The following is a 25,848-nucleotide window of genomic DNA, read 5'->3' on the forward strand; positions in this document are numbered from 1 at the left end:
GATTCTTAAATGGATATTATAAAGGAAATGTAACATTTATTTCCTCATCAAAGGGTATGGGTAAACTTCTCCTTTATTTTTATCTTTCCTTTTATTTGAGGAAATCCTTATAACAGTATGGGTCAGATGAGGAATAAAACCACCAGTCCCTTGTGGTTTCAAACGATTAGTCTTAATAGCCTGTTTTTTCTTACAATACTTTAATTTAGTATATCAGTAATGAAGAGCATTTGCCAAAAGAGGAGCGTTCATGCAGCTGCCAATTTGCATTACATTTTAACTGCTATCACTCTTATAGACCACATGGCATTTATAAATTACTTTTAAGGTCTTTTTGGAGTACAGTCTGCCTTGACATGTCATGAGTCAAGAGGCTTTTGCTGGAGTGACCCTTCACTGCAATGAATGTCAGTTGAGCCTTGGTCACAGCAGCACAGCTCTCTGCAGACCTGCAGGGAGACATATCCCAGACAAAGGGATGGGGAGAAAATGCAGTGCTCTCAGCTAAAAAGGAAATGTTGACAATGAGAGCAAGATGGAGAAGCTGCTGAGGAACAGTTTCTGTGTTGCTGACCAGGATGAGCGTTGCTCCCCTTTGTTTCATCAGCTCCTCTTCCTGAAGGCCTTGTAGCTGCAAGACAGATCTCTCTGGCTCCAGTTCAGCAATGTGTCACGGTGTAATCATTAACTTCAACTATGTGACTAGTCCTCCCTGTCTCTCTGCTCCTGCCTTGCCCAGGGAGAGGAGCACCTGACCAAGGCATATGCTTTAACTCACTGTTAAGCATTCCACCTCCATGGCCCAGGCTCCTGGCAGGAGAGGAGGAAGATAGGATGGACCAAAACCAAAACTATGAAGGATGGAGGGTAGATGGGAAGAACAGAAAGCAAAATTGTAAAGGACAGTCTTTGTCTGGAGGATTTACTCAAGACAAATTCCAGTGTTTAATGATGCTTCTCTTCTTTTTCACAAATTGTCTTGAATGGTTTGCCTGGGGAACAGTGATGCTGCCAGGCCCTTGAGGCAGGGTACTTTCTGTCCTCTACCAGTTCTTGGTCTCCTTCTGTACTTTTCCAGACTTGGTTGGGGTTGGCCCCCTTTTAATGCAGTTTGTTTTCAGGCAGAAGATTGGGACTGTGGTATGGAGCTACTACAAAGCAAGGAGACAGTTTCTGAGGCTGATGCCTCAGCTTGAACTCATAGTCATGGGAACATCTTTCCTCACCACAGTCAGGGTTAGGAGCTCATTTCTTAGCTTTTTGGGTAGCTTTTATCATGCTGTTTGATTGGCATCTCCTGCCTCAGTGTCACATGGCTTAGTGGCAGCTCTCCTTTTGTCAAGCAGTCACATCCTGCCTCTTGCAAGCAGGCTAGTAGTCTCTGTCTTTAGGGAAAGGGCTGGAGCAATGGGTTATTTTAACACAGGCAGCTGGGGCCATGGGGACATCTTCCACTGGTGTCTGCAGGGAAGAGCCCTGTGGCTCCTGCTTGTCCTGGGATGAGGGCAGGACTGCACTTCTTGATCCACAATGCATCTCTGTGAGGACAGGTCTCACCATTTAAGCTGCATAAAGGAACTTGTAGCTATAGCTTATAAAACACAGTGAGCACCATTATTGATTGCAACATCACACCCCTACTGTGCACACCCCTACCATGTGCCCACATACACCCCTGTAGTGCAATTTGTACCTATGCAGTGTGGAGGAAACCCCTGGAATTACCTGTGCATGGTGGCCAGTTGCTGACCTCCCTGAAAGCTAAGTCACTTGATATTAGCAAAGTCCTCCAGAACCAGATCAAAACCATAACTTCTTCCTGAAGGTACTGAGAAAATTTTATTTTATTTTTGCCATGTCTAGATCCATAGTTATATACCAAAATATATCCCGCCCCCCAAGGAAAAGAATGGGTTGTATTTGCCACTGAAAAGTGCCTTGCTTTTGTGCCACTATCCAGAAAAGTAAATGTTCATTGGTTTTGCCTTGCCAGTAACTGAAAGAGAGGAATAGTCACATGGGTGCTTTTTGCTGGTGCACAGTTTAGAATTGTCATTCCAAAGGCCCATATCAGTACCTGCCAGGAGCAAATCTACAACCTGTCAGCCACTAGAAACAAAATATACCAGATCCCAATCACGTGCAGTGACTAGTAGGTTTTAGGAGTAAAGCTACAGAAAAACTGTTCTGTTGGCTTCCCTTAAGATCTCTCTGCTTTTTTATGAATATGCTCTGTATGGTAAGCACACCACTGGGAACATATAGTCTTCCCAAATAATGCCTATACACTTTAATTGTATTGAACAATACAGTACTGAAGGAACTCTCTTTTGATGCAGTAATTTCTAGCAGCAATATCAGGCAATAATAATTTTTTTCTATAATTTTAATTTTGGATTTTAATATTCATGTATTTAATTTATTTTCTTTAACAGCCTTACTTTAAGTCAAGCCAACATTTTGGCTGAATTTGTTTAATTAAATTTTTAATTAAACATTTTTTTAAACCTTTCTTTAAAATTCTAGATATAAAATGTTCATTAGCAGCTCTAGATATAGAATATAAATAGCCATTTCTTTAGATTTTGCCATAAGTATTTCACTGGAGGGGGTGGGGAAGGTCTGATTTAATTAGAGGTCAGTCCATTTGGAAAATTTTGTTATAAAAGCCAGAACTTTTCTCAGGAGTCAGATTTCATCATTTAACCATGACTTAAACCCAGCTCCCCTGTGGCTAACTGAAAGTGGGGCTCGGTGTTGCCTGAGGATTCCATTCTACCCGAGCACTGTGGGAGCCTGAAGGTGTACATGTGCCAGGTAAATGTGGCTGTGTTGGAATGGCAGCAAGAGAAGTCCCTGGTGGCTGAGGCTGTGTGATGGTCCTTCCCACCCACCTTCTGAGATCTCATCTTTCAGGCTGAACTTTTCTTTTAATAGCATTCCTACCCTGTGCTCACACCATGTGAGCAGAGGCAGTGCCTGGCATTAGCATTCTACAAGTGAAGAAAGTTCACTGAAAGCAGATTATCACCACTTTTATTTAAAAAGTAAAATGTTGAGCTCCTCTTTCCCCTTTAGAACAATCCTATGAAAGATATGACTGGGAAAGTTATATTTAGCTTGGAACAAACTTCCACTAAGAGCAGCATTGAGGAAATTGGGCTCAGTTTCACAATCCAACTGATTAGCTTTTGAAAATCATGTACTGAGGCCATAAAATATGCTCATAAAGTGTTCATACAAGCAAGGATTTTCTGAGCATATGCATTTGGCTAAGTTAGCTATACCGTGAAACAGAATACTGCAAAATGTACAGTGGCTCACTGTATAGAAAACCAAATGTCTTGTTTCTTGATACATGTACAATAGGGCATCGTCTCTGATGTTTTTTAAAAACTCGTGCAATATAATTGCTGGTTATTATTAAAATACAGGGAAGGGATCATATTATATATAAATTCTGAAACAATAAAGGCATATTTAGTCATAACAACATGAAAATACCCTTTGAGAATGAAAAGCCTGCAGTGTACTACACATGCATTCTGAAGAAAACATAATTATGTGTTTGAGAGTGGAGCCAGGTGCTCAGAAAACTAAACATTCCATTGTACTGGAAATGCACATGGGCTTCAGGATCAACTCTAATCTGGTTATTCTAGGACCTGTGATCTTAACCTTACTTGAATTTTTCTGTTTTGGTTGGGGTTTGGTTTTGGGTTTGTTTTTTTTTTTCCCTGAAGTAATTTCACTTTATTACTCAACAAATGGGAATGCATTGATTTCCCTTTTTAGAAAGATAATTTGTGTGATGTCGACTGAACTGTGTGACTGGATTAAACTTACATAATGTGTCTTTCAGAGAGTGACTAATTGGAATTTACTGCAAGTCGCAGATGACTTTTAAATCAATTCTGTGAAGGCTTCATAATAAGACTTACTGATTGGGAGATTAGTACCAGCAAATATGCATACATTATCCAGCTGACACTGAGAGCATATAGTGCTCCAGAGAGCAGCTGTTTCTCCTGCAACCTGAAGGACTACTCCAGGAGAAAGTGAGGAAAGTGGAGAGCCAGTAGGACCTAGACTGAACAACTCTTACAGCTGAGGTTTTACAACAAATGGGAACATTTGAAATAGCACATTACACTCTTATTTTCCTTTTTCCCCCCTTCAGTCCATATGTAAATTGTAGAACCTCTAAACAGATGTCATAGTTTAAAGGATGTTGTGTTGCTGGGTTTGGCTTTTCAGTGTTTAAATCACTAAAATGTACAGGACTGAGGCTGCTCTGGTTGCCTGCTCTGCTGAGAAGTTGCTCAGCTGTTGCTTCTAGTCATTCCATTTTCAGTTCACCTCAGTCCTATGAAATCATGTCCTGAAATTAAATTTGAGAATGACAGCCTTGCAGTTTCCTTCCTCATGGAGTCTGCACAGCATATTCCTCCCTGCATGTGCAATTTTGATTGCAAATGTTTGTCACACACAATTGCTTAAAAAAACCCCAAAAAATTAAGACTTAGGAAAGTGGGAAGGAAATTACTTTCCTCTCCAGATTTTTACCTCTTTTTCATCCAGTATGTAGCAGACAGTATCTTCAGGCACTGTCTTCAGGCAGAGCAAGTTACAAAGATAATTTGTTGGAAAATGAAAGGCTCTGGAGAAGAGACTTTGCTGGCGGGTGGGAGTGCAGGAACCACTAGTGGAGAGCAGGCATTGAATCAAAAGCCTGCTGAAGGTGTAGGAAGAGGAGCAGGACCTGCAGGCTACAGGCAAGTGAGACAGCACAGAGAGCCTGGAACAGGAGGGTGTCTTGGGAGTGGATAGCTTCCTGCAGGATTTGAGGTGAGCCCCAGGTCCCAGACTTCACTTGTTTGCTCTCAGGGATGACTCATCTCTGCAGTGGCTAGGGCTGCCTGAGGACAGTGGTTTGCTCTCTCTTACTTTATTATCTCACATACTAAAAAGTTAACGATCTGGACCTGCCTGATGACCCAAACTGTTGTCAGGAAAATGTGTACAAAAGAAATTTCATTCTTCAGTTTGGTTTTCGAAACAAGGGATTTGGTGTGTGTAAAGGAAAGCATTACTTTGCAAAGCCAAACACCCAAAGTTAGGCAATGGCAAAAGAATGAGCATACACATTATAAAATTGCATCATCTGAAAGCAGTTGTATAAATTTTAATTTTTCAGTTGCTAGCTATATGGTTTAACTTTGTTTCAGTCTGTTTCTGGTGTACACTACTGCAGAGCGTATAGCCCAGGCGAATGGCTGTAAGGGTAGGTGGTGAGCCCAGTATGCCTTTACTTGTAAACAGCAGAAAATGCTGTGCATTGAACAACAGGAAGCTGATTTATGTGAAACCAATAAGCAGTCTCTGTTAGAGTACTGTAACACAAAGCAGTGTTAAAATTAAAATTCATAATTGTATAAATACTTTCCAGATTAGAACGCATTTTCATAATTACAACCATGAGATAGGACCTTTCCCTGTTGGGTAGTTTTCCTTACCTTTTTATTGGCATTCTTAGATTTAATTTTCCAGGATCCAGAGATCTGTTGCTACTAGCATGACTCTAAAGTGCTATTGAAAATAACTCAGTTCTTCAGAATTAGGAAAAGGGAAGATGACAATTAAGGAGTAAGTATGCCAAAAACCAGATATGTGCACTACTAGCGATTGAAAGGGAAATTCAGCCTGCTTTATCTTGCTTCTTAAGTGGAATTACACAAAATAATAACAGTTAATTCTGATAGTAAAATTATTGTTGAAAATCACTGTGTTATTTATTTCCAACAAATTCCATTTTCAAAGAATTTATTTCTAATATGAAGTTTTGGTGATGCATTTTTTCCCCTTAAGAATAATTTTAGGTTGCAGAGAAAAGTGTAATGAAATGTTTTTAGAATTCATTATGTACTTCCTGAGCCTGTTGTCATTCAAAGTTGTTTGGAGCAGATGACTCCTCTGGAGCAGGTGTAGGTCCACCTTGTTCCATGAGGACTTTCAGCTGATGTAGTTCTTGGGAATTAAACCATGAAGGGAGAGGAGAGGAGAGGTGCTTGCTCCCTGAGTCCATGCTATTTTCACACTTTGTGTAGATAAAGTGTCAGTTTTTATCATCTCTTACTCGTCATCTCAGTTTTCTTGATCTTCTATTGCCATGGAGTGTTAATACACTTGCAAGGATGGACAGAAAAATGCCAGAGGAGCATTCACCTGCATTAGAAAGGATTGGTTAAAAGCAAGACAGGCAGATTGAGGTAGTCGTTGGAAAAGTATTTCTTAATAGGATGGATCAAGCAGCCTCCTGCCTGTATTGAAACGGGGAACTGAGTCAGACCCTTGTATGAGCCAGTAATGCCTGACAGCATCCTCCTGAATAATCTGTAGCCAGTGTTTCAATTATTAGTTGTATTGCAGATTAGTGTTTAGTGAAGCACCAGCCTTGATCCTTAATCTCTGCACCATCACCCTATGCTGAAACCCAGCAGAATTTTAAAACCTGTCGGGAAGGTACGGGTGGCCACACAAGTGAACAGAAGAGGGGCTCCCAGTGAGCACTGTTCTCAGCTGTATTGGCAGGACCGAGCTAAACTGGAACACTGTGATCCAGCTGCAAAGCACATACCAATTCCACCCAGAAGCTTGTGACAAACTGTGCTTGTCGTCGGTTTCTGACTCAGGAGAGATAAAAATACCTCTGCTGCAGCAGGGAGAGCGGTTGCAGTGCGGCAGCCTGCGCGGGGGGAGGGAGGGCTGCGCGCCGGCTGTCTGCACAGGCAGGAAAGGAAAGGTCCCCTGGCACCCTGCATCTCAGGAGGGTGGTCAGCCCCACGCTGTAAAGCTTGCCTGTAGTCAGATCAAGGGCCCCTTTTTGCTGTCTCTGACAAAGACTGTTCGCAAATGCTTGGAGAGCATGAGAAGGCAAGGAGCGGAGTGGCCATCGTGGTGAGCCCTCCCGGCTGTCAGTGCTCAGCTGGAGGGAGCCGCCCGAGCTGGGCTGCCCGGGTGGGCAGCTCCGGGTGGGACATAGTCTGCCCTGCTCCTTTGTGAGCCCCTTGATTCTGGCTCCTGTGGCAGTTAAGTTCAAGGTTGTGTGAAATAGTTTGTGTGAGAGCTGGCCAGGACCAGACTGCCCTGTGCACATTTCATCGTCAGTTGCATCCGTCCAAACTTCAGGTTTCAGTCCAGTGGGAGACTGTGGTCATTCACCTTCTGTTAGGATCTGTAAATTTCTAAAGAGAGGCGTCACCAGCAGTTCGGGTCTTTGCTGGATGGAGCGCTGCAATGAACTTGGGGTGACATTTGTGTTCACATCCCTACAAGATGTGAGATTGGTGAGCATGTTTTCACACGAAAAGTGCTGAAAAATGTAATTTTAAGGCGAGAGTGGTGCCCATCAGCGGTCACATTACCCGCTCATGATGCACAGCCCACGTCAGACGGGGGGGGGGGGGGGGGGGTCGGGGGGAGCCGCTTCCCGCCGTGTCCCCCGGGGCTGCTGCTCGCCGCCCTGCCTCCCGCGGCACCCCCCGGAGCGCAGCGGTGCCATTGTCTAGTGGTGCGTGGCTCACGCCGCGGGCGCCTCTCCCGGAGCTGGGCCGTGCCGTGCCGTGCCGCTCCGCCCCTCTCCCCGGGCCCCATTGGCTGCGGCCGCCCCGGGGCGGGGCCGCTCCGCTCCGCGCGGGGCCGCGACGCCCCCGCGCCGGGCAGCGGGCGGGCGCAGGGCTCGAGGCGTGCGCGTCCCCGCGCCCCCGAGCCGGCCGCCGCCGATGGAGGCAGCGGCCGCGGGCTGCGCGTCCCCGCCGCCGGCTGCCGCCCGCCCCCGGCCCGCAGGCCGCCCGCCGGCCGCGCCGAGCCCCGCGCCCCGCCGAGCCCCTGCCCTCCATGGCCGCGCCGCCCGCCCCAGCAGCCTAGGCTGCGGCGTGGTCCGCGCCGCCCCGCCAGCCCGAGTGTGACCCAGCAGGGCGCGGGCGGGCCGCCGCCTCCACGGCAGCATGCCGGCCAGGGAGCCCTGGGCAGCGCACCGAGCCGGCGGCAACGCGGGGCACCGCGCCGGGCACGAGGGCCGGCAGCGCGATCTGCTGCTCGCTGCCTTGGGCATGAAACTGGGCGCTCGCAAGGCGTCTGTGACAATCTGGCAACCTCTTAAACTCTTTGCTTATTCGCAGTTGACGTCGCTCGTCCGAAGAGCAACTCTGAAGGAAAATGAACATGTTCCGAAATACGAGAAGGTTCATAATTTCAAGGTAAGACGTTTTCCTATCTTATTTCATTTTCAGGCGAAGGCACTTTAGCTTGTATTTTGAAACGGGTCTGGTTTCAACACAAGGAAATTATAGGTATGCACACTGCGACTTTCTAGGAACTTAAAAGCTGCAAGTAAACCTCATTGCTGCAAGTAAACCTCATTCCTCTCATGCAACAGAGGAATCAGGATTTTGTTGTTGGCTGCTTGTGTGCACACATTTGTTTCAATAATATTTGTCTGATCTAGTTATCTCTTTTATTTCGAATTGGTTTATACTGAGAGAATTGCTAAAGGTGAGAGAAACAGCAAAGTTTTCTGTCAACTCGAATGCAATCCAGTTTTACTTTCAATGCAAAAAAGTCTCTTAGATCTATAGTTAGATGGTTTAATTGATCTTATCTCAGTTTGTCGATGGTAAATAGCTTTGAAGGTAAGAAGTGTGTTCTGCTGCATCTGGATTGAGCAGATGGACTGCATTTCCCTCAGTTTCTGGCTTTTCTCCTGTGTCAATGAATTGAGTGTTGAAACCAGCGATGTTTATGCCACGAGGCTGTTGGACATGCTGGCATTGGCAACTACCTTGTGTTTTAATAAAATTTACTTAGTCTTCTATGTAGCTTCTAGTTATTGTTCTAATTGCTTTAAATAACCAATGTTCTTTGGTAAGAGCAATGCATGTCAGTACAACATATTTGTGTTTTGTGTCTGTCTGTAATAGGTGTCCAGTAAGGACTGAGTAATGTAACCTTTTGGTGGTCAAATACATTTGATGGTAGGCAGTCTTAATTTTAAGACTATATAAATTGATGTTTTATTGGATTCCTGTAGATGACAGTACAAATTTCAAATATATAACTTGAAGGCCAAATGTTGTCTTTAATGTTAAAAAAAATCTAACCAAAAAACCTACTTTTATTTCTTTTAAGAGAAGGGCAGATTGTTAATACAATACAGGCATCTGATGATACAAGTGTCCATTAAATGTCTCCTGTTTTCAGTTTTTATTTCCATCATGCACACATGTCAGAATGTGGGACTCTCCACATGCATGCACATATATTAATTTACCTATCTTCCATCTGATTTTATTTAAACCACCTTCTGCCTTTTGAGTGCAGATAATCACCAAAAGTGGAAACTTTATGTGATCGGGATGTTTTGTTTCATTTGAGTACTTCCATTAAGCACAAATTTACAAACCACATACAGAGTGGTATGTAAGAAGTGTTTAATACGAATGCTTGGCATAACATATTTGTGCTGGCTGACAGTTCAATGCAGAGCATTTTTTCACAGGCTCCTGAGGTGTCCTAAATATCTGCAACATCTTGCAATTTTCATTTGTTCCTTAGAGTTTGAAGATAATTCTTGCAGATGCCAGCAGATCATGATTTTCCATGTACTACAGTGCATGTAGGACAATAAGTATTTAATTTTGCACATCTGTGTTCCCCAGTTGCTTTTCTTTAACAGCCTGAAACACATCTGTTTTGAAAATAATCTGATAACCTGATTTTCATTCATTTGGGTTTGTTTATTTCTTTTTCTTCCATAAACTGTTTATGGAAAGTTTCGGAGCTGTGAGTTTTTCAGTCTTTTCCAAAAACAGGCTGTATATCTGCTCTGAGCTCATAGCCATGGCACAAACTTTCCACATAGATGGTTTTCTTTATAATAGTCATACTGCAGTTCCTTTATACATATTGTTGCCAGAAAAACATATCTTGAGAAGTAAGTTTATTCTCAAGTCTGTGGAATGGAGTTGCCTTTCACAGATAATTTTTGCTATAAAAGACTGGAAGGGGACAAGCCCCTTACAGGGTGTGCTGCATCCAACCTTCCCATGGAAGGAATGCTTCTGGTGTTCATGAACTCTAAATGTGTCCACTCTCCCATCAGAATAAAAAGCAAAAACATAAGCTCTTAAGAATTATGTAAATACAGTAAGTGCTGTGTTATATCTCTAAAATGAATGGCCATTGTTAGCTTGTGTGCTTCTCTCCTTTATAATTTCTTTGCATCTGTCAATTTTTTTCCTCGCATGTATAGATGTCATCATTTAAAATGTCTGCATGAGTCTCCTAGGTTGCTTGCCTAGTAGCAAATCTGCCACCCATGTGGAGAGGAAGGAAATGTCAGGCCCAGAGTCTTCAACCTAGACTTTTGAAACAAACCAAGAAATTAAATAAATTTATCCAGTTCAGCTAATCAACAGTGACTGCTGTCCCCAGAGGCTCCACAGCAAACAGGAGTGTGTCCGCTGCTTTGTACCTCTGCAGCTAATCTGCTTTCTGTGCTGCAGGCACAAGGCACCAGACAGGGACCCCTAACCCTCTCCCAGCAGCTTCTTCAATCAGTCCCATCACTGCTCACAGAAATGAAGGGGTCTCAAAAATCCTTTTATACTGGAAGTGCTGCAGCATCCTAATAGAGAGGGGAGAAACGGAGAACTGCACATGCACAACCAGCAGTGGTGTTTCCTTGGAGAAGGGAAGATGACAGCTGCAGTCGCTCCAGAGGCAGGCTGGGCTTAGCAAACATCCCAGAGACTTGACCACAGGCTAAGGGACCTCAGTTCTCCCTGTGCCTCGTGTCTCTGTGGGGTGGGTGTCTGGGGACACAGGTGCAGTTGGAATGCTCAGACTCGGTTGCCTGCAGCAAAGCTCAGGTAGAGGAACATGGTGGCAGAGGGGCAGTGTAGTGAATCGTCATTGCAGGAGTGCAGTGCCTAGGGGAGGGATGAACATGAAAGCTGCTTTTAAATTATCAAGAGGTCTCCTGAATAAATCCATTAACCTATGTTTTGCTCTAAGGGTTGTTTGAAAGAAGAATGTAAAGACAGTTTTACTAGGAGTGCTGACATGGCAGGGTTTTTGAGAGGATTTAATCTTACTTAAATCTCCTGGAATGTGAGTTGTCTCCTGCCTGAAGGGAACAGGCTGGGTAGCCAGGGTGACAGGGAGCTCTGCAAGCAGAGCTAGTCGGTAATGATCTCCAACTCTGTAATATTCTCCTGGCTGGGGAAGTCTGGTCTCTCATGAGCACATCTCAAATGCAAATATAAAGTGCCTGAATTGTCTTTAATTATTAATCTCCATAAGTAAAGAAAGGGATGATTATTTATAAATGTCAGTTCTGACTGAGTTTTAAATGCGCGTCCTTCAGGATAAAAGCCAGGTGTGAAAAGTATTCGACTTTTAAGCATATTTTTGCCTTTTCCAATTTATTTAAAAAATATTAATATTTCTATATTCTTCTCTATAAATCTAATATAAAAGATCTATTTTCTAATAATTCAAATATATCAGATTAAAGAGGCTTACATTGTTCGATACAGCATTTTATTTAGCTCTAATTGACTAATGGAATTTGACAGGAGTGTGACTTGATTGGGTCTATCTTTTTGCATATTTGGATTACTTTTGATTTCCCTCCTTTTACTGTGCCTTTCTGGAATCCAGCACTCTGAATGAGATCTCTTGTAAAATGAATCATTAGACCAAATGAGGACAATCACTTCACCATCCTCAAAATTTCAGCCCCACCTTTTCTCACAGGAAGGCTTTTTCTTTCTTTCAATTCACTTACCCATTATGGGGAATAAATCTCCCCACAATCTGTGGTACAAATGTATCAATATGGACAGGGGGGGTGTATGAGTGATGGATATCAAGCTCATTCTTCCACCCAGTGTAGATGAACAAGAGCATCTTCTATTTGGAAGCTCTGTGAGGTCCTGTGCTGACAAGGAGCATAGCTGAAGCCAGTGGGGTTATTTTCTTACAAAAAGAACTTAATCATAGGGAAAAGTTCTTTAACAGAAGAGTTTACAAAGTTCTGTAACTTCATAGAAGTGAACAGAATAGATTCATACATAATAATTCCCATAAATTTATTCTACTCCTGGATCCTACCAATAAAAATGCTTCTTACTGTCCCTTACAATTCTCATAGTTGCTCATATTGTCCCCCAAAGGCAATAACTGTGGTAGCTTGTAAATTAAAATAAAATTGCTTACTCAGCTGATATTTAATCTATTCCATACGAAACAGCTGGGCATTTCTGGGCAGGCAGATGAAGGAGGAGGTAAGGCAATAGAGGAACTGCAAATCTGAGGGAAAAAGGGGCAAAGTGCCATGTGGATGGAAAATGAGAGGAGGACCAGGGGAAGCTCTGGGTTGGAAGGTGTGAAGTGGGTTCTAGGCCAAAAGACTTAGACAGCCAGGTAATCCAAGTGGGGTTTAAGGTTTTCTCCATCTTCTCCCTCTGGTGAGGCAGTTTATTAGGGTAGTGAACACATAGGATTCCCCTTGCTCAGTGCTCTGCACTTTCCCACTCTTCATTTCCTCATCTCTCCATTTCTGCTCTTGGTTTGTTTCAAAACATCCCACAGATTTTGCTGATACAAAAGGTGCATCTAAAGAGGTACCTTCTGCCCTGGGTCCACCCTATCTGACATGGAATATCTTCTGCATCTCCTCACCACCGGGTGCTGTGCTTTGGACTTGGGCACTGACCTCACTCCTTCGCCTGCTGTTTGCGTGGGGCTGGGGAAAGATAAAACTATACTTGAAAAATGTTCTTGATGAGGAGGGCAGTTGTGGAAGAGGAGCTAGGATTTATGGGATGAAGGAAGAAGAAGGTGAAAATCTGAGATTAACAGCAAGAAATCTCCTGGCTTGTGTTTATTAGTCAGTGCAATAACTTCCTGATCACTTGGCAAATTTAAAATAAACCTTGACAAAACACCTTAAAGGTCTTCACTCCCCTTCAGCATTTGTGACTCATAGGCCCTGGGGAAGTTTTAGCTCCCTTGGCTGGTTACAGGTATTCCTTCAGACATCTCTGGCTCCTGATGATTTGAGCCAGCAGAACACCCTGCAGGTGTTTTCTTACTGCTGCTAGTCCAAGGCACAAACCCACTCTTCTGCCTAGATTAGTGCCATGGTGCTTGACTGAAGCAAGAAAGTGTCTGTGCCTGTCAGGGCTGGACTGAAAGCTGTGCTTCCATGCATCATTTTCCCCAGGATTTGTCTTGTTTCTCTCTTGCATTTCACAAAACAGATCTATCTCCAGACTACTTATTCTTTGCTATCTCTTTGTGCAGTGCTGGGTACCTCATGCTGTTTCCTAGTCACTATCTTACTGGTGCTAAGGGCACAGTCAATTAATTGTAATAAATAACAGTTGCAAAACTGCTTGCTTAATCAGTCAACATTAACAGCATAATTCCCTTTCAAGCCAACAGTTCTTCCAGAGAGATGTTTTTCCATGGTTGCTTAAACTGAGTTAGCCAAGGTCCTGATGAGCCTTGTTAGTTGGGTTTCCTCATTCTCCTCCTCAACTGAAGCAATATCCTGGCTTTCTCTTTGAGGATGACCCTCTTGAAAGGCCAAATGGGGAGCTCCAGACCAGAGACAACATGCTTTTCCAGAAGTAACTGGAAGTAGAATATAACCTTAAGTATGCACAAGGAGTGAAGGCTCAGGTGAGGACCAGTCCCTGGAAAGACTTTGCTAGTATAGACAGACTCAAGCATCACTTTAATGAAGAGACTGCTGGTATTAACAAGAGTTACTCTGCCATTGACATTTGTATCACATCTTGGAAACAAATAAACCCACCTGGCCCTGACTCATATTTTACTGGGGTAATTGCATTTGTGCTGGGTGCTTTACTAGTGTAAGAAGTCATAGCAAATCACTTTCATGCCACATCTTATTCTAGAGAGCTTCTCAGCAGAGCCATGCCTAAACACTGGGAAACTGGGAAATGGAAAATGCAGAAGTGCTTCCAAAAGGCCAGAAACTATAACAAACTCTTACTATATTAAGCAGAGCCGTTTTTCTGTGACTTCTGACATGAACTCATTTCTATTTTTGATGTTCTGAAAACTGGGGCAGATGCTGATTTGGGGTAAATTGATCTAGTTCCACTGAAAAGAAGATGCTGGATCTTTTATTAGGAGCAGAACTGGCACTGGACATATTTTTGAAATATCTTTAATTGAGCCACTGCACTAATATGAATATTCAGAGAGAGAGCTGGGTGCCTCTGGCATAGTCCCTGGGGAGAGTCAGTGTGTGTTCCCACAGATAAGGAAACCTCAGGAATTTCAATGTTTCTATTAGACTCCTAGGACTTGAGGGGGGAAAATGGTTCAAAGGCAGGGAAAATACCTGGAGAACATAACTGGAAAAAAACTTCCACAAAATTTCTGAAAAGACTTCATCAGCTCTATGTTGTTCCTTCAGAAACTCATAAGACAGATCAACATTGATGGATTTTAGTCTTCTAAAGTATTTATTTAATGTTACTTGCACTTTTTTTTTTTCCAAAGCAGACTCCAAATAGCATGATGTTACTTAAACCTTTCTAGTTTCCCAGTGCTAGTCCCTGAATTCAGGCTTTGCCACTGATAAAAAAAGAGAGAGAGAGAAAACCTTTCTTCTAAATACTTAATTTATTTAGGCTGTGATTTCTTCCCACCACACCAGCAGTTTCTTTAGTCTGCATGTGTGGATCCTGTGAGTTTGCCTTGTGCACAGCCCAAAGCCAGACCAGCTCATTTCTCTGGTAAGGCTAGGAAGTGCTCCTCTGCGGAGGACTGGGACTTTGCCTCTAGAAGCTTCTAGTGCATCTTATGCTCTCTCATCATCAACAGCTTTTCCTCCATATTAGCCTTAGGATCATGACAAAAACATTCCTTTAGGCATCTCTCAGGAGTTTATATTCTATTTACACGTAAGGTATGTATGTATATGCAATTGTAATTCTAAGGATTATATTAGATTTTCACCTCTAGTTTCAGAATTTTTTGTATGGAGGCATGTAGCAAGTAAGTTGGACCTGGAATAAAATGCAAAATGTTTCTGTTTCCAGATTTCAATTTAAAGAAAATCTGCTTTTCCATCCTGAAAGAAAGGTGGCCACTTTCACTCAATTTATAAGCAAAAAAGCCAACAACCTGCAATTCTCATTTTTCACTTCGGCTCTTGTAGAGCACAAACTAACCTCGATTTCCAGTTGTTCTCATCTCTGCTGACACAGGCAGTGCAAACCAGAGAGTAAACAAGATCTGACAGCTCTTCTGGCTCCAAGTGGGTGAGGATGTTGAGGGAGGTTGTCCTGCTCCACATTCTCAGTGCCCCCAGCGGCGATAGCGATGCTATTTATACCCCACGCTCTGGGCGAGGCAGTGCTCTGACAGCATCTCTCCTCTCCAGAACTGCTGCACAAAGTCATTGGGGAGGTCCCAGGGTTAACACCCCAGCTGGGCTAAGCGGAGTCAGCTCTAGTTCAGAAGAAGGTCTGTTCCACTGCTCTCAGTAACATTCATTTGTGTTCCAGGTTCAGGTGAAAGCAGCTATCTTGCAGACAGCGCTCTGCCATGTGGCAGTCTTCTTGCTTCTCAGATTACTTGTCAGCAGCAATATTTTCTCACAGGAGAATTGCCACGTACTGGAATATTTGAAGTGCTTCAAGACCCTTGTTTTAGAGCCACTATCTAATCATCATAATAGATACAAAGACAAATTGAAGCATTGGCCAAACTGATGATTGAGTTTCTCACTCGTATCTCTTCTTAACCCTTCACGTCCAGGCAATCTCTGTCTGGACCAGGGATGGATGAAAAGGACAGTGCCAATTGGATGCCAGCATTGGTGTGTTCAGTGCCTGATAAAATCAACTGTGACAGGGAAAACAGATGTTAATAATACAGGCTGAGTTCATCGTTCTAATTGGGATTTACAATGTCTCCCATATTCAGTGTAAAGCTTAGTAAAGCCCCAATAGGCAGAATTCAGCTGATGGAATTGCAAATCAGTTAGGACCACTGAGCTGACAGTCTCCATCAGCAGTGTCTCATCATCCTTGGGAATTTGTTTGAAGGACAGTATAGCCAGCAGACCTGAACCTTTGGAGTACCATGTGGTGCAAATGCTGGGGATGTGGCACATGTTCAGCCTCTGGTGGACTTGGTCTCCTCTCTGAGCCCCAACAAGGCTTCTGCTTGAAGTGTAAGGCTCTGGTAGCCCAAGAGTATAGATCAGCAGTATTTTTTTCCATCCTTTTTCAAGGTAGCATATGCCATCCCACAACAGATGGTAGTGGCTGGATTTTCCAGAGCCCGTTACTCTGAGCAGCAGTTTGGTGTGGAGGGCTGTGGAAGAGGTGCTCTGTAGGGAGCAGGGTCTGATGGAACAAGCGTTCAGTGGGACTGTGGCAGCAGCCTTTTTTGTATACTGTCCCAAACACTTCCGGTTTATGTGCTCAGTGTTAGTTTTCTATAACCATCATTTTTCAAATCCAGCCCTATTTTCTTCCTGTCAGTGGCTTTGCTAAAGCTTTGTTGATCCACCATCTTCCCTCATATCACGTTTGCACAGCACTTCACTAATACTCTCTCATTTTCTTCCTCCCTGCCTTGACAAGTGATAAAATGTAAGTAAGTCTCCCAGTTAAGAATAAAAATTATCTGCTGGCTCATTCCTGGTCTTCAGGTAGCAATCAAGGGTAGCTGAATAACTGCCTTGGAAAAAAACAAAAGCATAAAAAATAAGTGGAGTAACAAGGTGCATGGGTAACTAACTTCAACAGTGACCTTTATAGAGCCTGAGAAATAACGGGGAGAGATCTGCTTGAGGAGTTCACAGCTTGTGGTAGAATCTGCTGTCAGAGCCACTGCATCATTTTTTATTGGTTCTCCTAAAATTTTGTCCTTTCTAAAAAAGTTTTCATTAAATACAAAACAAAAATAAGTGACATTTTCTAACACTCAGAGTTGTTAATCACAAGAATTAAGCTATTTTTCCTTGTGTTAAGAAAATACCTTTTAAGCCTGAGCAAAAAGCTGCTCCTACATAGTTCACAGTAGTTACATGTTTATTATGCCTTGTTGATAGTGCAGGAGAGTTCAAAGTAGAAATGCCTAGGGTATAAACCTAACATGAGGCTCTCCTCTTACCTCAGACTTGCAGGACAGCTTAGTAATAGTATTTTATAATGTTTCTAAAGCAGATATTTTTCTTTAAAATTATCTAGACTTTTCTTTTAAATTGATTTTCTTCTCCTGGAATTTTACAAATTAATATTAAAACCAGTTTAATTTGCTCTCCCACTCACTCGCTTTCCAGATTCTTTTAAAAAATTACTCCCATTTGGAAAGAGAGAAGATTTTTGGGTGGGAGTGAGAATGGAAGGATTGGGAGATGTAAAACCTCAGTTGGCAATCCTGCTCTCTCACATTTTATAAGACAGTAAAATCTGCATATGGCAGATGTTCTTTTTTACAAGAGGAAAGAAACCCCTTGTAATTTAAGTCAGGAACTCTGGGACTCTGCTGGGTGTGTTTTTAGAAATTTTTCTGGAAATCATCTTTTAGTTTTGAAAACAGACAAGTTGCTTGGCTAGTTTTTAGAATGGGGAATGAAATATAAAAATCAGAATGCTGTATTAAACAGTGTCATGTGATAAATGCAATATTGTTTGCAGGTGCTGGCTCTTGAACTAGCAAAGGGATGCTAAGGTGTTTCTTTTTGGTTGCCAGACCCCACCCATCCTCTAACTAGGATTAGAGGCTGTTCTGACCTACCTCAGAAGACCAATTTTTCAGTATTTCCTGGCATCACTACCTGTGTCTGATTTAATTCCCAGAGAGGATGTGTATTCAGACCAGGGCAGGGTTAGGTGTCCAGTTCCACTCCACAGAAGTGGGAATGTTGATGCTCTGGCACTGCTGAGCTCTGGGAAAAGAAAGCACTGCTCAGAAACCCCTCAGAAACAGAGGCTTCAGAGCTGGTCTTGTAGGGTTGTTTACACCAGGGCTGGAAGGACATTGTGACCTTTGGGTCTCCTGTTTAATATTGCCAGAGAACCTCCCGTCTCATATAAAGGATGGAGCAAGGCAGAGCATCATGGGACACAGAAAAACCTACCCTCACCTTTTAATCTGTTTTGAGTTTGCAATCAGAATAATGGATAAGAAATAGGAATTTGGATGGGGCAGCATAAAGCAGAGCAGGCTCTGGGTAAATCCAGCTGATGATATGGAAAGGCATTTCAGTATTTGGATGAAGCCTGGCTGCATGGGATGAGACAGAAGTGCTAATGCTGCTGAGACGGTGGTTCTGAAGGGCAAAGTCAGTCCTGGTGTTGTGAAGGGTGACCAGCACATGCAGTGTTGGTAGGGAAGAGGAGAGTCCACCTTGTCCTTCTTGTTTTTTAAGTTGATGATGAGTCATGTAAACTCTCCTGAGGAGCTAGGCTGAGCCAGGGTGATACCAGGGGAACTGGCCATGCTAGAGTCTAGGTGAATTATAGTTACTACATGTAAGAGAAACTGATCTCATTTAAAAAAGTTCATAATATTAAAAACGGAGGCAAAAGGTTGGAGTGGCAGATTTGGGATGTGATAGACCCTGCAGAAGAGTTTCTAAGGAGAATCAGGAGGAGATGGAAACATGCAAACTGCAGTGGGGAGCAAAATGCTGAGAAGGAAGAATGGTCACTGCTAAAACAGCCAGTTAGAGATCGGACACCTGAGGTTTAGTGAGTAGCAACATTGGGGATGGCTCTGGAGAAGCCAAGCTGGGACTCCAGGACCTAAGGACAGCATTAGAAATGCTTCAGCAAACAGCACATCCAGTGATTTGATGTTTGATGAATTGAAATCAGCAACCACAGAGGCACAAGGTAGGATAGTATAATTCTTTTTATTTAGAAAGAACTAATAATATATCCGTCAGCATTTTAAGGAACAAAACAAAGTTCCCCTCCTTTGTGCAATCAGAGATAGTGAAACCAAAACAACTTACAAAACTGAAAAATATTGTGAAAATAAATTCTTTATTGGCTGGACTTCTGAAATGTCAATTTTGTTTCAATTTTCCTTAATGGGATTTTTGAGAAGTATTTTAAAGAAGTATTTTTCAGGGGGAATTTGACCCAAAAAAAAAAAAAGACCCAAATTATGCCTTCTTTTTTCCCTGAAAAAGTTCTGCTAGTCCTGCAGGCTTTAAAGCACAATGCTTTGCTCAAGGACATTAGAATGTTCTTATCCTGGGAAGAGAGCACTGCCAAAGACCTGGATAAAAACCACCAGTCTCTGGAAGAAGGTCGAAAGGATGGGGGTAGTGCAGGTGGGTAATGAAATGAATGGTGTGAAAAATCTCTTTGTGGTGAGAGGAAAAAAGAAAATGGGGAGTACGGCTGCTGACAGTCTTGTCATCGTTTGCTTTGTGGAAGTCAGCCAGAAGTGCAGGGAGGAGAGGCCTTGTGGAGCACATCTCACCTTCCAGAGGCGTGTGGGGTGGGTGGGGACAGAGCAGGCAGCGCTGGGGACAGGCAGGGCAGGGCACTGGCAGCCTGTGCTCACTTTGGACCAGGCAATCGGGAATCACTTAGCACAGAGTGCATGTGAATTACTTGGTGAATTCAGAAGTAGCTTTCCAGAGTGTCTCAGCAATGTCACTGCTGCTCCGAGGGTACCCAGGGGGCTGCAGACCTTCCTGTAGCCAGAGCTGAGCTGTGGCCTGGATTGCAGGGTGCTGCTCTGCATTGTCACTTGTGGGATCCAGCTGCCTCTCTTACATCAGTGGCATGGGGGACACTTACCACCTCAGTCTGGCCACTTTGCCTTTCTTTCAGTGTTCATAGCCAGAGCTGTGTGCAAATGTCAGGAACAAACAATTCCACCAGCTCCTTCTCCCTCCTGCTCCACTCTGATCCGACCGAGCGCTGCACACACGTGAGGTTACTGCCTGCTCCCATACCTGCTCAGTAACTCTGAGGAACTGTGTGACTTCAGCCTAAAGCACTTTTGCTATATTTCACTGCAAATTTCATTTCTTTATTATCATCAGCTACTAATTTTATTTTCAGCCTGTCTATTCTAAATAGTGGCTCAAAGCCTTTTACGCTGGCTAAGGAAGTAATGATTTTCTCTGTAAAGAATCCTGTGGTTTCCTACAGCAGGAGCTTTATCAGAATAAAGTCAGAAGCAGTTAATGGTGGCTGCAGGATTTGTAACAAGCATGTGAGCCAGGAATGAAAGCAGCATTGGGTTTTTTTTCTTCTTTAGCTTTGAATTTTTTCCTGCTTCAGTGGATTTGTTTTTTTCAGTTTGGATTTTCAATATGTAGCATTAGCCTGAAGAAAATTAATTTCCTATTGGAGTTATTCTAAACTGGAAAGTCTCTAGGCAAATTTACAGTATTTCTGTATGGCACTGGTGTTTTAGCCTGGCAGGACTCTTTCCATGCGAGGTGGAATCGTGCAGCCCCCTACCCATTTCACGCAGTGCCTTATGCAGAGGAGGCCACAGCAGAAGGCATTTGAAATTGAAAAGTGAGCTCTTGCACAGTTGCTGCAAAAGCCTTGGCTTGTGGCCAGACTCCTGCCCAGACAGAGGGATGCCAAGAGGTGGGAGAAGGGTTATGCCTGCTTCTCTGACCTGGTCTTGGAGCAGACCCCCACAGACCCAGTTCTGCTTCTCGGGATGGAGGACTCTGGTTTTCCACAGGTCTGCAAGAGTCTTGGTTGTTAAATCTTTCTTAGCTCCTTTCTTCCTTTCCTGCAGTGATAAAGGGAAGCTTCCAGAAACTGCATGTGATGCCTTCAAAGAAGAGGAATTCTGCACTGTTTACATGCATTGATACTGATGTCTGTGAAATGGCTGGGTCATTTTCTGTAATTTTCTTTTCTGCCTACTGTCTTCCAGGTGCACACGTTCAGGGGCCCGCACTGGTGTGAATACTGTGCCAACTTCATGTGGGGCCTCATTGCTCAGGGAGTAAAATGTGCAGGTAACAGTCATTCAGTGTTCTTTTCCCGAGTCATTCCTCACTTGTAACTCTGTAATGTGCAGCCTGCTCTGCCCTGACACGGGGGCCAGGGTCAGTCTGCTCCCTGTTCAATGGAAGGAGGAAATGTATCCACTCTGCTGCTGATGGCTTCAGGTATCTGTTCCAGTGACTCACTGGAGTGATGCAGAGCACCCCTCCAGTGCTCATGGAGAGGAGACAACCATCATCATTAAGAGATTTTTTTTCCCCCACCCTTTTAGAATGGAGGAGAAAATAGACAGATGCATAGTTAGCTTTATTTCTTTTATACCATTCCATGTATTGGTAGGTGTGAGAATGTCATTGGGGATTTTGATGTACAAGGTGGACCTCAGCAAATTCCACATTGCTTCTGTGAAACAGACATTCAGGTTAATTTCATATATAAACCAGCTGAGTCCCAGCGTGCCACAGACCCTAAATCACATCTCCTATTTGCAAACTGAAAAGAAAAGGGATGATGGATAAGGGCTGCCTACTGAAATGTTACATAAACATTCAGGTGCTGCTAGAAATGTATTACATGCATGGGTATCACTGCAGGCATTTCTGGGATAAAGCTTCTCCAAAGGAATACAGTTTGACAGTTCTACTGAAAAGGTTCTTCTGAAAGGAAAGGACAGTCGGCTTTCTTTCAAAGGCAAAGAAAAGGATCAAAGTGATCAAAATAGTTTGCTGTATTTAAAAAGTATTTTATGACACTCTAGCAAACCGTATTTATAAAAATGGTGCAAAGAGATGTTGATGTATGAAGGTCTACTTATGTTGCCCTGGAAACTGAATTTTCAAGCTAATTTAAGAAAATCTGCTCTGTCTAAAGCTTTCTGAAGTCTTGTCTCAAGCAAATAAGAAGGCTTTTTATCACAGAACTGCAAAATAATGTAATATTTAAAATAATTTCTAGCCACACAGGATTGAAATATTTTTAAATTTTTCACCCATAACTATTTGAATACAATATTTTGTTGTTACCATTACAGTCTGCACTGTCCAGGATGCATTAGAGAGTGCAGCTCTGTTTTAGGACTTGATTATGCAAAAATGGCATTTCCTTTCTCAGTATTTTCCCTGTACTAAGAATACAGGATTACAGCCATGTCCTCCACTTGTGAATGAAGATTGTTAGTACGTTTTACTGCTCTTGATTTTATACAGGGTGTACAATGCTAGGAGAGGAAGAGGAAGCTTGATTTTGGTCTTCTGATTAGTATGTTTTTGATGACACTTGAATCAGTAAGTGTGCCATCTTTATTCCTTGCCTTAGATTCGTCCATTTGGGCATTTAGGAGAGATATAAAATATTTTACAGATTGGTGTTAGGTAACTTTGATCCAGAAAAACAATAAAAATAAATGGTATGAAGGTTTGCAATGCTGCATGGCAGTTTGGAATTGATACTGTTGCTTTTACAATTAAATCCAAAGTGCTTATTATTTTGTGCTGCTTTTTTTTTTCTTTTAACCGAAGTACAGCTGATTTTCTGGATTTATGCAGATTTTTCTAAATTGTGTGTTTCCAAAAGCTTCTAAAATCTGGTTTTCTTTCCTCCTTATGAGGCTGGTAATAAGTACTGCATGCATCCATTCTCCTTGCAGCATGAGGAGCATATGTGTATTAGATGACTTCATAGGTTCAGAAACTATAATTAGGGCTTTCTGTCTTGTGTGAGGTTCCACATCAGTGTTGGTAGCTTCCAGTAGTTTCTATGATCTTATCTGTATTTTAAAATCCCATGTTGTACGACCATGCTTGCTGAAGTGTCAGCAAGGATTTGGGGTAGGGTGAGGCTGCAGCAGTGTCTGCCTGTTCCCACAGCTGAGGCTGTGCAGCCAGCAGAGCCAGAAGCTGCACAGATCTGGGCATTTCAGGGAAATATTGGAGGTGCACAGACACAGAACGAGGCCCTGCACAGCCAGTGCTAATGTACTAATGCAGGGGAGCTCAGGCTTCAGTGGTGTGAGTCTGGCCAAGTTTATGTGGTCTTACAGTGCTTTTAAAAGAAAAAATAAATTTTGCTTCTGAACTGAGTCATTTTAATACGGAAACAATGAGGCACTGTAAACCAGGAGCCACATGAGCCCATTGTTTTTCAGAGTAGGTTTGTACTCAAAAAAAAAAAAAGTCCGCTTTTATCAGGATGCAGCCCACTTGAATTCAAGTGGGGTTCAATGCCACTTCAGGGAAATCCACAAAATCTGTTTGGTAGTCTGTATATAATCATTTTATTGAAAATACCTACAGGCAAAACTGCATGGATCATATGTCATTTTATACTTCTTAAAGCATTTGCTTTTTATAGCAAACAGTTGCACATTTCAAGAGAACTCTATTTTCTGTACAGAAGTGATGAGTTTAACAAATAGAATGGATTACTGCATGGGCTACTCTCAACCATTTAAAATCCTATTCTGTGCAGAAGCACAAACACATGCAAAAAGAGATGTGTAGGACAGTGCAAGACTGGACAGCAAAGATAAATGTCACCCATTTCAGAAAGGAGGAAGAGCCAGTGGAAAAAACAGAGCTTATTTCTAATGGCTGGTAGTTTATGTTACACAAAGTAAGCCAATCCTTTAAAAAATGATCAACTGGAACTAAACACTCGTAAGAGTACACATGCCACAGCAACCAGCAAGGATGCCCTGGCAAATTCAACTGGAGTCATGCTTTGTTTCAGTCCAGCATGGCTGAATGTGTGTCTCTCTGCCAAAAGACAGACTTGAGTGTGGTCAGGATCTTTCCAGGTGCAGTCTTGTATTATTAGTTCCTGGAAGGTGGATTCTCCCTAACTTATCCTGGTTCAGGTTTTATGGTAGATAAAGAAGGAGGACTATGTCTTTTTCTTCCTTAAAGATGAGAGGTAAACATAGGCACCACATTGGTCACCTGATGAATGGTTGTTGGTTGAAATGAGATGTTGGGTGTTATCTGGACTGCAAAGGTTTGGGGATTAATACAAACTACCAAACATGAGAAGAACTTCATTGTCTTCCAAACTTAGAACTTGGGGTGATGTCTGGGATTTGGATCCTGTAGGAAATTAATTGGTGGGTGTAGTATGTAATCTGAATTCTGCCTAAGGTATCTAGCAAAACAGAAATAGTTTCTTTTTTTCCTTAAATGTCATTCTTTCAAGTTTGGTCTTTATTTCATCAGCATCTTTAAAGACAGATTTTCTTCCCTAGAGGGAATCTTTATAATAAATATCTGCCCTACTACCTCAGAGAGTCATACTTCCAACTTTTGCATCTAAATCACAAGCCCTAAAATTTTTTTCTGAGATGAACACACATCTGTATGCGAGGAATCTGCCTTTTCTGATGGCATGTTCCATCTCTAGCATGCTTTCCTGCAGGCTTCTGCCATAAGTAGAAATGACTGAAGAAGTATTTGAAAGTATAATGCCACCATTTTGTGTAAACACTGAAGGTCAGTAGAAGTTAATGAAGACATAAGATTTTACCCCAAAACAAAATCCAATGTATGAACTTAGAAAAATGTATTCTTAGTTACATTCCTCCTATGTAAAGCTCTCCTGTGTTCACAGGGCTTGTCCCACTGCCCAGAATGTGTTCAGAAGAGAACCTATAACAATAGTCAAAGAAAATGTGCAGATGTGCAGCAGCGGGTTCTTTTTATGGATGATACAAACATGTAACAGGCAATAGCATTACCAAAGAGTGTGTTCTCAGAGACCAGAGCATTGCTGATGCTGTTCCTGTGCTACCCAAGTGGACTGGTAGACTGGCAGATTAGTAGATTTGTCAAGCTGCCACCTGTCTCCAGCCCATCAGAGCTCTCAAAGTCCTTCCTCTGTGGGCTTTTGCTTGTTCCTCATGAATAAACAGTTCAATCAGAAGATTGTTTTTTGGAACAGGCTGGTTACAAAGCATTAATTAGCTTATCTTAAAGATAATTTTTATATATATCTATTTCCGTGGATGCTTTTGGTGGTATTTTGGGCTGCTCCTAGTAACACCAGGCAGCACAACCTTTTGAGGCTGTACACAAAGCACCATTTCTGCAGCCTTCATAGTTTTGCTCCAGACTATCTCAGCCTGCTACACATGTAGCATTTCCTATCTTCTACTTTCTTTGGAGTGGGTAACTTCTCTCTGAAGAACTGATAGAAATTAACTTGCAGCTGAACTATCAGTGTGCAGATAATCAGCTCCCACTGACAGACCTCAAGCAATATTGCTGCCAGTCCTGACCACAGTAAGATCTGGGAGTTCATTTTCAAAAGAGCTAAAGTACAGTCTCAAAGCAGTTTTGTGAATTACTGCTTAAGTGTTTAATTTCCCCATTTCATCCATTTCCTTCTCCAGCAATTGAAAGATGTGCAGCTGCCCCATTTCCTTTGCTATTTGTTTTGCCTTGCTATGAAATCCTTTGTGTTGGACAGCCCTGTGTTGCTCCATTGGTGTGTGAGGATGGAGGAGAGCACAAAGGGGCCTGTCCATCCTCAGGCATTGATTGTGCAGGCAGAGTGCTCATGTTTTCTGTGCCTGGAAAAACAGCTGATGCTCTTGTGACTAAAGTCAGCAAAGGGAAAGGCAAGGTGTTCTCATCACATTGCCCACTCTCAAGGTATTTTGCATGGCTCAGTCATGAAAAGCTTCCCCTCTGCCCACGCTTGTGCCTTAAAAACACATCCAAGCTCCTTTGGAGATGAGCACCCGGATTCTGCTGGTTGTAGAATGCCAGGCACAGACAGCCCAGTAAAGGCCCAAAGAGCAAAG

At 42.8% G+C, this 25,848-nt stretch overlaps 1 protein-coding gene across 3 annotated transcripts in view; it reads left to right on the forward strand.

Annotated features, from left to right (window-relative positions):
* Positions 1-25,848, forward strand: part of CHN1 (chimerin 1) — a 93,422-nt gene that overhangs the window by 56,611 nt on the left and 10,963 nt on the right. For all 3 annotated transcript variants that reach the window (XM_053982512.1, XM_053982513.1, XM_053982514.1), the window contains 2 exons: positions 8,181-8,258; positions 20,983-21,067. In XM_053982512.1, coding sequence (XP_053838487.1) covers positions 8,181-8,258; positions 20,983-21,067 — 163 coding nt within the window. The remainder of the gene's footprint in view (positions 1-8,180; positions 8,259-20,982; positions 21,068-25,848) is intronic.

The sequence above is a fragment of the Vidua macroura genome, chromosome 7, assembly GCF_024509145.1.
Source record: "Vidua macroura isolate BioBank_ID:100142 chromosome 7, ASM2450914v1, whole genome shotgun sequence".
Lineage (NCBI taxonomy): Eukaryota > Metazoa > Chordata > Aves > Passeriformes > Viduidae > Vidua > Vidua macroura.